This window comes from Trifolium pratense, linkage group LG6 (assembly GCF_020283565.1).
Source record: "Trifolium pratense cultivar HEN17-A07 linkage group LG6, ARS_RC_1.1, whole genome shotgun sequence".
NCBI lineage: Eukaryota > Viridiplantae > Streptophyta > Magnoliopsida > Fabales > Fabaceae > Trifolium > Trifolium pratense.
The window spans coordinates 32019919-32031741 of NC_060064.1; the positions used below are offsets into that span (position 1 = coordinate 32019919).

At 33.5% G+C, this 11823-nt stretch overlaps 2 protein-coding genes across 3 annotated transcripts; one reads left to right on the forward strand and one right to left on the reverse strand.

Annotated features, from left to right (window-relative positions):
* Window positions 1-846: 846 nt before the first annotated feature.
* Window positions 847-3546, forward strand: LOC123888727. The gene is made up of 5 exons (XM_045937872.1): window positions 847-1614; window positions 1714-1828; window positions 1974-2055; window positions 3174-3225; window positions 3314-3546. Exons 1-5 carry the CDS (start codon window positions 1252-1254, stop codon window positions 3374-3376), a joined length of 675 nt encoding a protein of 224 aa, XP_045793828.1. The 5' UTR covers window positions 847-1251; the 3' UTR covers window positions 3377-3546.
* A 64-nt stretch (window positions 3547-3610) lies between these two features.
* On the reverse strand, window positions 3611-9460 carry LOC123888726 (proline-rich receptor-like protein kinase PERK8). Of its 2 annotated transcripts, XM_045937871.1 has the most exons (9): window positions 9311-9460; window positions 7625-8953; window positions 6500-6910; window positions 5939-6025; window positions 5694-5764; window positions 5438-5514; window positions 4758-4905; window positions 4232-4393; window positions 3611-4133 (listed from the first exon to the last, which is right to left on the reverse strand). In XM_045937871.1, the coding sequence occupies exons 2-9, from the start codon at window positions 8721-8723 to the stop codon at window positions 3876-3878; spliced, it is 2313 nt and encodes a 770-aa protein (XP_045793827.1). In that variant the 5' UTR covers window positions 8724-8953; window positions 9311-9460; the 3' UTR covers window positions 3611-3875. The 2 variants fall into 2 exon arrangements, with proteins under 2 accessions (XP_045793827.1, XP_045793826.1); XM_045937870.1 differs by having other exon boundaries at window positions 7625-9456.
* Window positions 9461-11823: the final 2363 nt, after the last annotated feature.

Consider the following 11823-nt stretch of genomic DNA (forward strand, 5'->3'; position numbering starts at 1 on the left):
GACCCAAAAAAAGGGTTTTTAACAAATTTAAAAATATGACGTGGCAGTCCACATAGGATGTTACATGTCAATGAAATCCAACGTGTCAGTGTCACGTGGACTTCCGTTAGTCAACAATAGTTGACCAAACATTTGGTACTAAAACCAAAAAAGAATATTAATTGTATGATTTTTTTGTTGGGGCCTTGTATGATTTTTTTTTGTTTTCGTATTGTGACTCATGTAACATTCTTTAGTCTCTTTTAGCACATCTTGTGCTAAAGAGATTTTTATATATTTATCTCATTTTGGCTTTTTCAAAAAAAAAACATTTGGTACTAAAACCAATGAAAATTAATTGGGGACTAAAAAGAGTGATTTTAAAATAGAGACAAAAACCAAAACTCAACATAAAAATAGAGAGCGAAATATATTTTACCCTTAACTTAAAAAGCTTCAAATATTGAGTTGAAATTCAATTGTTTAACGGTCTCATAAATGTAGTTCAAATGGTAGTTATCAGTGACATTGACCGGGGTTCGAAACCCGGATTCTATGTTTCTCCACATTTAAATGTGTGAGTCTTGCCCTTAAATTACTTGACTAAAAATAAAAAAACAAATTTAATTGTTGGTAAACGGCTACGAAATAAATAAAATTTAACCAAAAATTATTCTCATAAAAAAAATTAAATTTGAATTCTTCCTAACAATTTATTATAGAAAAATCTCATTAACCACTTCAAGTCATTATATTGGTAAGTTTGACGACACACTTCAACATATCAAAATATCAAATGTGTCTATAACTTTTTATAGTACTAACTACTAAGTTGTACTTAGGAGATATTTTAATATTTTTTCTAACAAGAAAATTTAATTGTACTCGGTAGTATAAAAATACTTCCTCTTTTCCTTAATAAGAGAAAACTTATTTTTTAGATATATTGTGTAACTAATATATGTATCGTATAATATAGATTAGATACACTAGTTATTTAATGAATAAAAAAAACAATAAATAGTACCTAATAATTATTTAAAACAATACTTATGTTTGTCAAAAAAAAATACTTATGTTTAAAAGATAATTAATTTGTCTTTTTCTAAAAAAAATTAATAAATATCTTGTCAAAAGTTTATGTTTAGGAACATAAATAGTAGTACTAGTTAATAGCAAGAGATTGAAAATTTTGGAAGGTAAAACATGAAGATAAAGTGTGAAGTTTGAAGTGTTTTTGTGGTAGTTGTTGAAGTGGGATTGGAGCACACAATGTTTATGGTGTTGTGTAGTTCCAACAGCACTCAAGCTCTAATTTTGAACTTAGCTTCACCTTTAGATTCTTTGTCACATAGAAGAAACTATGCTTCTAATTCAGTTACTAAGGTTGTTGGAGATAGAACAAAAAGAGTTAGAAAATGGAACATGGCAGTTAATAAGAGTGGTGAAAATAACTCAGTTACAACTACCACCACACACTTTGATGATAACAACGTTGTAGATTCAGCTTCAAATGTTGTCAGAAATTTCTATGATGGAATCAATTCACATGATGTGGATTCTGTACAGTATCTTATAGCTGAAAATTGTGTTTATGAAGATCTTGTTTTTCCATCTCCCTTTGTGGGTCGTAAGGTAATTTGTGGAATAAGATTATTTTTAATCAAATAATTAATTTGGTGGTTGTACTTAATTAGAAGAAGTTTATTAAAAAAAATTTCTTAATTATTACAGGAAATTATAGAGTTCTTCAAAAAGTTCACTGATTCTACAAGCATAGATCTGCAGTTTGTTATTGATGATTTGTCTACAGAGGATTCATCATCAGTTGGAGTGATTTGGCATTTAGGTGCATTTCAAATTCAAATTGAACTATTCTCTTTGAATTCCATATTATTCATAGAGTTACATAAATATTTAACAAGAACATTTGTAAGTACAACTCATATGGTAAAAGATTGTAATGACATTTGCTTTTCTGGTAATGACTGCAGAATGGAAAGGAAAAGCTTTTCCCTTTAGCAAAGGATGCAGTTTTTATCGTTTGGAGGTGATTAATGGCAAGCGACAGATAACGTAAGTAATGACTAATGATACTTTTGTATTTGCTGTACATTAACATGCATGATGAGAGTGGCCTGGCATTGGCATGTTTAGTAAATCAGAATATAAACAATTTGCAAGATTTTTGTATGGAACTTTTGTTTAGATATGATGATTATATTCTTGTGGAGGCTAATCACTGAGAAAAGTAGGCTGTGGTTTGAACTGTTATATTTTAAGTATGGGCTCGTTGAGGGCAAAATCGTGGTGGCGGGAGATAGGGAGGTTAGAGAAGGTGTCAAGGGGGCAAGTTGGGTTTGGAAATGGTGTTACCGGACAATGTTAGTAGTCAGTTGTTTAATTTTGCCAGGTTGATTGAAGGAGGAAAAGTGATTGATTTAAAATTCATAACAGCATGGTTTGCGTGTATTTCGTCTATTTGAAGAACTAGGAATCAAGTGATTTTTCATGACAAAGATGTTTCAATTGAAGCAATCACCGAACAGATTAAAATGATGTCGTGGAATTGGGTTGCACGCTAAAGCCAATGCTTTTATGTATTCTATTTCTCAATGTTTCGCCAACCAGCTTGTTTAGGTTTAGTGTGTAATTGATGAGAGTTCTGTAATATCAGATTTTTTTTTTTTCTTTCCATATCTCTGGGTATCTGTGGTGCCTGTTTCTGGCATAAGCTTGAGAATTTTTTTGTCACTTGTACCAGTGTTTGGTTAGAGCGCTCCCGTGCTAGGAATTGCGACTCTGTATCTGTTTAATTCAACAGTATCTGTGCTGTTTTATCAGTTAAGATTGCTGATTTTGGCAGAAAAGTTTATAGTAGCTTCTTCATACCTTCTAGCAATTGTCCCTCTGTTGTTTGAATGTCCTGGTATTGGTGCGTAGGTTTTTGTGCTTTATAGATTTATTCATATATGTTTATTTGTTATAACAGGTAGAAATTTCTAAGCATTGCAACTGGTTTGGAATTTCTTTACTCAGTTTTGAATTTCTTAGTCTATTTGTATCAAACTATTAATGTTTTTGTTCCAGTTCGGGCACTATTTGTTCTTGAATGTGTTTCTGTATTAATATACTGTCAAAAAAAGTATCATTAGTTTAATTTCTTGATAAATCTTATATTTCCGGATAAACAGATATGGGCGAGACAGTGTTGAACCTGCGATCAAACCAGGGGATGCAACTTTGGTATGTGAATTAATCTTTATTAGTGAAATTGTGTCGTACATGAAAATAAGATATCAGACTGATCCTCTTGGAAACAATATACATGCAGGCAGTGATAAAGAGTGTTACATGGCTTCTTCAACGATTTCCTCAGTTGGCAGACCGGTTATAGCGAAAGCTATACATTATTTTGGAATGTCCATGTCTCATATTTCTCTTTTACAGAGTAATATGTTGATTTGATTGTAGTTTGGATTGTGTAACACATAAGATTCTCCAACACAGAAAATGTGAAAGTGTTGTGTATATATATACATAAAAAGCAAAGTTAAATTATGTAAATATACCAGCCTCATGTTCAAATAGGTTAGGTGTTAGTCCAGGGTTAAGGGGGGGGCATCTGAAATTTCAAAAGAATGAAAAAATAATATCCAATAATTAGTTTGACTTGATGACATTGTGAGATACAGTTCTGTAACTTCTATAGGATTGAGTTATTTGATTACCGGCAATCAACAAATCATATGGATACTGAAATCATCACTCGCCACCAAAATAAAATCGCATTAGGAAAATGAGAACCAAAACGGTATAAAAAATAAATAAAAAGATGTACAAAATGGAAGACCTATGTGCATACGCACATGAAAACTTCTGCAGTCATGGTGCAGCTATAAAGAGTCGTCTCGAACGTTCCAAGACCGAGATTGATTTTGGGGGAACATAGTTGTAGAGTCCTGGTCTCTACTCCTATAGCTACTTTGAGACTCATTATAGAAACTTGTACTATCTTGGCTTCCAAAAGCCATTCTCCTAAACCTTCTTATCTCTGCAGATTGCTGTCCAGAATCTAACACTGAACTCTGCCCCGGTTTCATTCCATTATTCAGATCTGTAGACTCGTCCATGGAATCGAAAGCTCTCATAACCTGGCAAGTGACGATGAACAAACAAAAGCACGCACAACAAAATTAGTATCTTCAAAATAAAATCAAGTACATATGGCAATGGCATGTTCTAAAATTACCTGATTCATCCGTGGCCTCTTAACCGAGGAGTGACGCACGCAAGCTGCTGCAGCTTCAATCATCCTAAACATTTCAATTCTATTGTAGTTCTTTCCTAGTCTTGGATCCGCCAAAGTTTCAAAGTTCTCTTTCTCGAGGGCTTCATTCAACAGAGGCCGAGCCTGGAAAAGCATGTGATTGAGTAATTTTAGTCATGGCGAACATAATTACTATAATATACAGGGAAATATTTTCAGATAGTGTAACAAAAAGGTTTGATAAGTTTCAAAATGGAACAAGATAGTCCAAAAAGTAGTTCCATTAATTTGTTTACATGATTAGGAACCGGTTTTTGGTTTAAACTTAATAATAGGTTTTCTCGGAAAAACAAAAAGATGTTCATATTCTAGTTGCTTGTGAAATGTCATACAAGCTCAGCTTAACAACTAAGCAATAACTAGATCACAATATTTGAATCTTAACCATATCATAAGAACGACAATAACAATAATAAGCAATGAAATGTTGCTGAAATATGTGACTCACCCATTCAACCAGGCTCTCATCACCAATTGGCTGAGAGGCATCTACGGGTTTTCGACCTGTAATTAGCTCCAAAAGCACAACACCGAAGGAATATACATCAGACTTATCAGTCAATTTCCCACTTGTCGCATATTCTGGTGCCATGTACCTGGCAATTAGGAACAAATTATTCCAATTAGATATACTCAGAATGGGGTCAGTACATACTTGAGTATTATCAATATTGGTGACAACCAGCATTCACAAGGAAAATAGAAAGAAAGAGATAGTGGCAAGGAGCTAAGCTACTTAGGGTCTGCTTGGATTAGTTCATTTGAGCTTACCTAATGGAATAAACACTTGTGAGACTTTTCGGATGAGTTTATGAAAACAACTTGTGACATATCTATCCATAAGCTGTTTTCAGCTTTTGCCATAAGCTTCCCATGATAGCTTACGGAAACAACTTATAACTTATATGAAGCTAGTTTGACTTTACTTTATCTTTTGGTCATAGAAATAACTTACATGTAAGCACTTTACACTTATATAATAACCGCTTTCATAGGATAGATGTAACAGATGTATTCATTTTGATAGGCAGAAAAATAATAACATTCGAGGGAAAATAATATGATTCCATATGTAACTAAACACTGAAATATGACTCAAGCTATACCACAAACAGAGGTTTAACCTACCCAAAGGTTCCCATTACACGTGTAGTTACATGTGTGTTTGAATCCAACGCTAATTTCGCAAGCCCAAAATCTGAAACCTGTTGACCAAATCATATCAATAAAACGCAATTAGAAAAGGTGAAACATCAATTTGGAGGTGCTCAGCATAACCTGGCATTTAAGAATGAATCAACTTACTAAACCAACAATTCTTAAAAATAAAATAAAATTATAAAGTATTCTGCATCAGAGGGTATAGATTATAAAAGTGGCTTACAAGAGCTTCAAAGTTGTGATCGAGAAGGATGTTTGATGATTTAATATCTCGATGAATAATGCGTGGATGGCCTGATAAATTTATCAAATAGAAATTAGATGAATACATTTTGCAATAAGAACCAAAAAGATCAAGCTTAAAAACATGAGCTATTCTAAATTTGCGATTGACAATAATGGATCCATGTGCATAGTTTACAGAAAAATGTACATTTCAAAAGAATGTGTCTAAAAGAAGAAACTTACAGTCTTCATGGAGGTAAGATATTCCACGAGCTGCACCAGCAGCAACCTTAACTCTGATAGACCAGTCCAGAACAGGTATTTTATCATCTGTAAAATAGTTAAATTAGAGGGTACATCCTAATTATTAGAGCTTACTGAACAACTTAACTAGATTGTAAAATTCAAGCACAACATCAATGGCGATAGTAATAATAATAAAATTTACGGGAAACAATAAATAGTGTTTCCAATACCACACTGAGAAAGGATAAGTTGTCGATATTTTCAAAAATTTATCAACCTAAAAATAGTGTTTTCAATATTTTCTTCAAAATCATCTCTTACATATTAAAAACATAAGAAAAAGAAAGGTTCAAATAATTTTTCATCAAGCAAATAAATGAACTTCATAAATGATATATTTTCCATGGTTTACCAAACGAAGGTATAAAAAATCTCGGCTCCATTTTTGTGTCATTTCAGTGTATCAAAAACATGCAACCTTTGTACAACATACTACAAAATATATCAAACGAAAGGCCACAGATGTTCAAATTACTTAATCGTAGGTATGAATCTTACCATGTAAATGGTAATGAAGAGTATTGTTAGGAACATACTCATAGACAAGCAATCTTTGATGCTCAGATATACAGTAACCAACCAAAGAAACCAGATGACGATGATGTACTCGACTAATAGTCTCAACTTCTGCTCTGAATTCACGTTCCCCTTGTCCACCACCAATTTTAAGCTGCTTCACAGCTACTTCTCTTCCATCTGTGAGCAAACCTTTGTAGACACAACCAAATCCACCTTCTCCCAATTTATTCGCCTCTGAAAACCCATTTGTAGCTTGGATAAGTTCTTCATATGTGAACCATGATCTTGAACTATTTACTCCACCTGGCTCTGATGGTGAATACACATATTCATTGCCGCTGCCACTCCCTACAAAATTAGCTTGAGACTGTGGCCTCAAGAACAATGTACCTAACAGAGAATATCAATGTTTAAAAACAAATATTTCATCAGCCATTTACACTTTTTAAGAGTCACTGAATTTCAAAAGTTACTACAAACACGTAGCATTCGTATAGTGCCTTGCCATTTAAATATAATGCAACGAAATTCAGAAATTTGTCAGAAGAAGTAAAGTCTAACAAGAATTTTCCAGCTTAATCAGCTAAAATTTGTCAAAACAAAGGCACCACATATGAGTGCAACATTTGTTTTTTTTTGGCAGGGCTAAAAGGACAGCATAGAGGTTTGAACCAAAAGAAACTACACACTACCGAAAGTTATCACCATTAACCCAATTCAAATGCTTAGGCTTCAACATACACATGTTAAGGTATTATGGTATAACGAAGAATCAAGAGAGTGTAACCAAAGTTGTATGAGTTACACCTTAAGCTGGTTATGGACCAAAACTGGAATGAGATAACAAGGAGTAAAAAGGCTGCTAAAACAAATATATTAGAAACATAACTATGAGACATGTAAATCAGAGATACATTTGCATTTTCTAATTTCAGACTAGTCAGATTTTTCCTGAGAATCGCAAGCTATATCTAATTTAATTTATACAGTTCCGCGAAAACCCTTTGGTATTCATCTCATTAGAAAATAATCAATGTGAATAAAAAACATGAATAACTAACAAGGACATACATTGCTAATAGTTTCCAGTGCACAGTGTAATACCTGAATTCTGAGAAGAGGCAAATGGGGAAGGTGCGGCAGAATCATCTCTTGGTCCTTTTCCCTTCTTCTTTTTCTGTACAAACCACACAGCCATACCAAGAAGGCTGAGAACAATTAAACTAACTACGACGCCAATGGCAACAGCTCCTCCGGTCTTTAACCCTCCTGAATTTGAAGGCGTGTTGTTCGTGCCTATATTACCAGAGCCATCAACAGTTGGTCTAGCAGTTGGTTTCTCAGTTGGACCACCATCAGGTACTGTTTCATTCGTAGGAGGACGAAGCAAAGAAGTTGCTGGAGGTGCTGCAGATCCTGAAGGGACTGAAGGAGGAGTTGATGGCAATGTAGATGGAGGTGGAACAACAGTGGAAGCCGAAGGAGGACCACCGGTGGAAGGGGAAGGAGGAGATTGAGAAACCGATGGAGGAGATGCATCATGTGAAGGAGGTGAAGGATTGTTACTTTTTGGTGGCTTGGCTTGTGGTGCAGGAGGTGAAGGAGTATTACTTTTTGGTGGCTTTGCTTGTGGTGCAGGAGGTGAAGGAGTGTTACTTTTTGGTGGCTTTGCTTGTGGTGCAGGAGGAGAATTGGAAGATGGTGGATTTGGTACATTGGCTGGAGGAGGAGGAGACGGCGAAATTGATTGAGAAGGAGGTGGATTTGGTACATTGGCCGGAGGAGGAGGAGACGGCGAAATTGATTGAGAAGGAGGTGGCTTTGATGATTGAGGAGGAGGGGAATCAGCTGATGGAGGTGGTGGAGACAAATTTGGGACAGAAGGTGAAGTTTTAGATGGAGGAGGGGCAGTTACCACTGGTGCAGGAGGTGATGTTACAACTGGTGCAGGAGGTGGTGATGCAGGAGGTGATGGTGGTGAAGTTGGTGGTGGTGCATTCGACGGTGCAGGAGGAGAAGTTACAGGCACGGCCTGCGGTGGAGACGGAGAAGGAGGAGAAGTTGCAGGCACGGCCTGCGGCGGAGTAGATGATTGATTGGATTGAGAAGTGTTAGGTGTTGGTGGTGGTGACAAAACAGCAGCACTAGATGACGGAGGCAATGCAATGGGGGAAGCATTTGGAGAAAGAGTGATTGAAGCCATCACTCACACTACAAAATCTTCCCTCAAAATTCAACAAAATACACTAAAAATAATCACTTACACACTCACTAAGTCACTAAATTCCAAAACCCTACAACAACACTCAAATTTCGAATCTTTCTTTCTCCATAAACACAGTAATCACAAGATTCAGAGCAACAGAAACAATTCAGATCAAACATAAGATTTCAGATCAACTCTTCAACAAGCAATGCTGAATCCTAATATCTCTACACATAAAACAACACAATCAGCAAGACCCAGTTCCCAAATTTCAATACCCACAAACTAATTACAAAAAAAGTTCACTTTTTTATAGTCTGCAGAACCTGACAATACTAAAGCAAAAGTGAAATTTCACAAATTGGGAAAAGAAACCAAGCTGATGAAAAGAAATCAATAAGAAATCAATAAATTAAGCATTTTTATGAGTAAATGAGAATGTTAATGGCAAAATGTAGCATACCCAGATCTCAAAAAGTGAAATTTTTGACAATGTATTGTAGGAATTGTGAAGAAAAAGTGAAAAATGAGAGAAGAAAAAGGAATTAATTGGAATATAGAAATGAATAGTGGCAGATACATACAGACAGCAAGAGAACGTGGAGACGACTTTGAGTAGGAGGATGATTAGCTAGCTTCACTACTCTCTCTCTCTTTCTCTCTCTCACGCGGTCTCATTCAATTCACACACAGTGGGAAAATGGTTGTCCCAAAAGAAACGTAAATGATCAATCATTAACCATTTTGTTTTGTTTTTTATTTTGTACTAGTTGGTCCCACAATAAATTAAAAAAATATACTGTAATAAATAAAAAAAATAAATTTCAGAAAGAAAAAAGTGATCTTACCAAATTATCGGTCTTAACAATTAACATTTCTTTGATATGCGCCCGTTTGGTGCAGGACAACAGATAAAATAAGATAATTATATTATATCATCTCTCAATTTAGTATTTGTTGTGACAGCAGGATATGATAAGTTAATCTTAAAACTTATCATATTCTATCTTTTTAGTTAAAATTTTTGTCCTAAATTTGAGCTGGGTTACCAGCAAGATAAGATAAGAAAATAATTTATTAGTAATTTTTTTAATAAAATATAAAATAAAAAATATAAATTAATATAAATAATAAATATAAATAATAAAATCATAAAATAATAAAATATTAAATAATAAAAATATAAATAATAAAATAATTTGATATTAATTTTAAAATAATTAATTTTTAAATATATAAACAATTTTCTCGTAAGGGTAATTTTGTAATTTAAATAATCTAAAAAAATCAAAATTCTACTAAAATTACAATATTTTAAAGTAAAATAATTATTAAAAATTGCAAAAAATGATATTAATTTAAATTTTATAAGAAATTAAATATAATTCATTTGCAATGATAGTTTTATTATTACATATGCGATATAATATATTATTTAGCTTATCTAACAAATATAATTGAGTTATTTATTTGATTATGATTCATATAAAAAAAAATTAACTTGTTTATTTTCTCATGATGTTTATTTAAAATTATATAAAGTTATTTGATTACTTATTTATATTTTTTATTTATAAAATTTAAAGTATTACAAAATAATTTATAAAAATAATAATTGTTTTACAGGGGTAATTTTATCATTTAAGTATAGCATATATTTTATCATATTATTATGAGAGAGTATGTATTAAAAACATGATATGATAGTTATCATGTTTGTTATCCTGTGTGCATCAAACGCATGATAGGATAACTCAAGATAACTGTTATCCTGTTTATATCCTATCTTATTCTGCTTTATATCTTATCCCGTCATTATCCTATCATGCGCACCAAACGGGACAAGTATAAGTATGGAACATGATAATACATAGTACATGACATAACATATTACAAAGTTTAAGATATTGAATTTTTTTTTTTACATGGAAAAATGTAACTTTTGTATATTAGACGGTTTGTACAGATGGTAAAAAATTATCTCATAGTTTAGTGGAGGACAAAAATTTCAATTTTTTTCATATCCCTTACCCCTAATTTGTGCAATTATATGAATAGTTTTAAAATTAAACACAATCCATATGAAGTTGTTCTTTCAATTGTCTTATATTTTAGCAGATCAAGCACACCCTTATTTAGGGGTGATCGCACCCAAATCACTCCAAAAGTAAAACTGTAAACTGAATCAAATCAAACCAAAAACCACATTTGGTTTGGATGTATTTGGATGACTTTCTTACTTGTTGTGAATTCTTCTATAAAATCACACCAATAAAAGAACTTGATGTGTGGAGCAATAGAACGACAACCAATGATTAAGCGGAATAAGCAATAATAATAACAACACCGATAAAGAAGATAAATGGAGAAGAAAGAACAAGATATTTGTTTACCCAGTTCGGTCCAATAATGACCTAGTCTGGGGGAGAGAGCAGCCCCTCCGTTCCACTATATCAAACGAGTAACTTTACAAATAGTTCAAATTGAGTTACAAGAATTAATCCTAATTCTACCCAAATCCCGAATCTCTTCCCGTGGCCAAAAGACTCAATTTGATAAGTGTTTCCCAAGGTGTACCACAAAGATAGTTTGCCCACCCTAGAGTTATACCAAGAGAAAAAACCCTTTTTCTTCTCTAAGACCCTAGCCCTTGTGTGGTGGCAAACCCTAATCCTTGCCTCTACATCTCTACTCTCTTTTTCTCTCTCTCTCTCTCTCTCTCTCAATTTTTCTATGAATAAAGCACTCCCTATTTATAGAAAAATATATGCCAAAAATTAGTAACAAATCTGTTTTAAAATAAAACAAATCCAAGTCAGAATATCTTCCAAGAAAATATTTTTTTTTTTCAAAAAATCTTCAAAACATCAAAGATGCAAAAAGATTCAACAAAGATTTTTCTGACTTCTTGTAACTAAGATTTCAAGGCATATTCAACAATTCTCCACCTTGCCTTTAAATCGATGGTGATCCCATCAACCACCGTGCTGCTCTCTCCATCTTGAATCTTCTATTCAAGATCGCCGGATTGTACCTCCCTCTTCATCCTCGGAATGCCTTCCGCTCTCATGAAGATCTTGCATCCCACTACCATAGG

What these genes read in the sequence shown, in the direction of transcription:
- LOC123888726 (XM_045937871.1), bottom strand. Translation starts at nt 8,723, where the DNA reads ATGGCTTCAATCACTCTTTCTCCAAATGCTTCCCCCATTGCATTGCCT. An exon ending in ATCACAACTTTGAAGCTCTT is followed by an intron (nt 5,515 to 5,693) that starts GTAAGCCACTTT and finishes TTTGGTCAACAG; the next exon opens with GTTTCAGATTTTGGGCTTGC. An exon ending in CGTGTAATGGGAACCTTTGG is followed by an intron (nt 4,906 to 5,437) that starts GTAGGTTAAACC and finishes CCTAATTGCCAG; the next exon opens with GTACATGGCACCAGAATATG.
- LOC123888727 (XM_045937872.1), top strand. Translation starts at nt 1,252, where the DNA reads ATGTTTATGGTGTTGTGTAGTTCCAACAGCACTCAAGCTCTAATTTTG. An exon ending in CTCCCTTTGTGGGTCGTAAG is followed by an intron (nt 1,615 to 1,713) that starts GTAATTTGTGGA and finishes TAATTATTACAG; the next exon opens with GAAATTATAGAGTTCTTCAA. An exon ending in AATGGCAAGCGACAGATAAC is followed by an intron (nt 2,056 to 3,173) that starts GTAAGTAATGAC and finishes CCGGATAAACAG; the next exon opens with ATATGGGCGAGACAGTGTTG.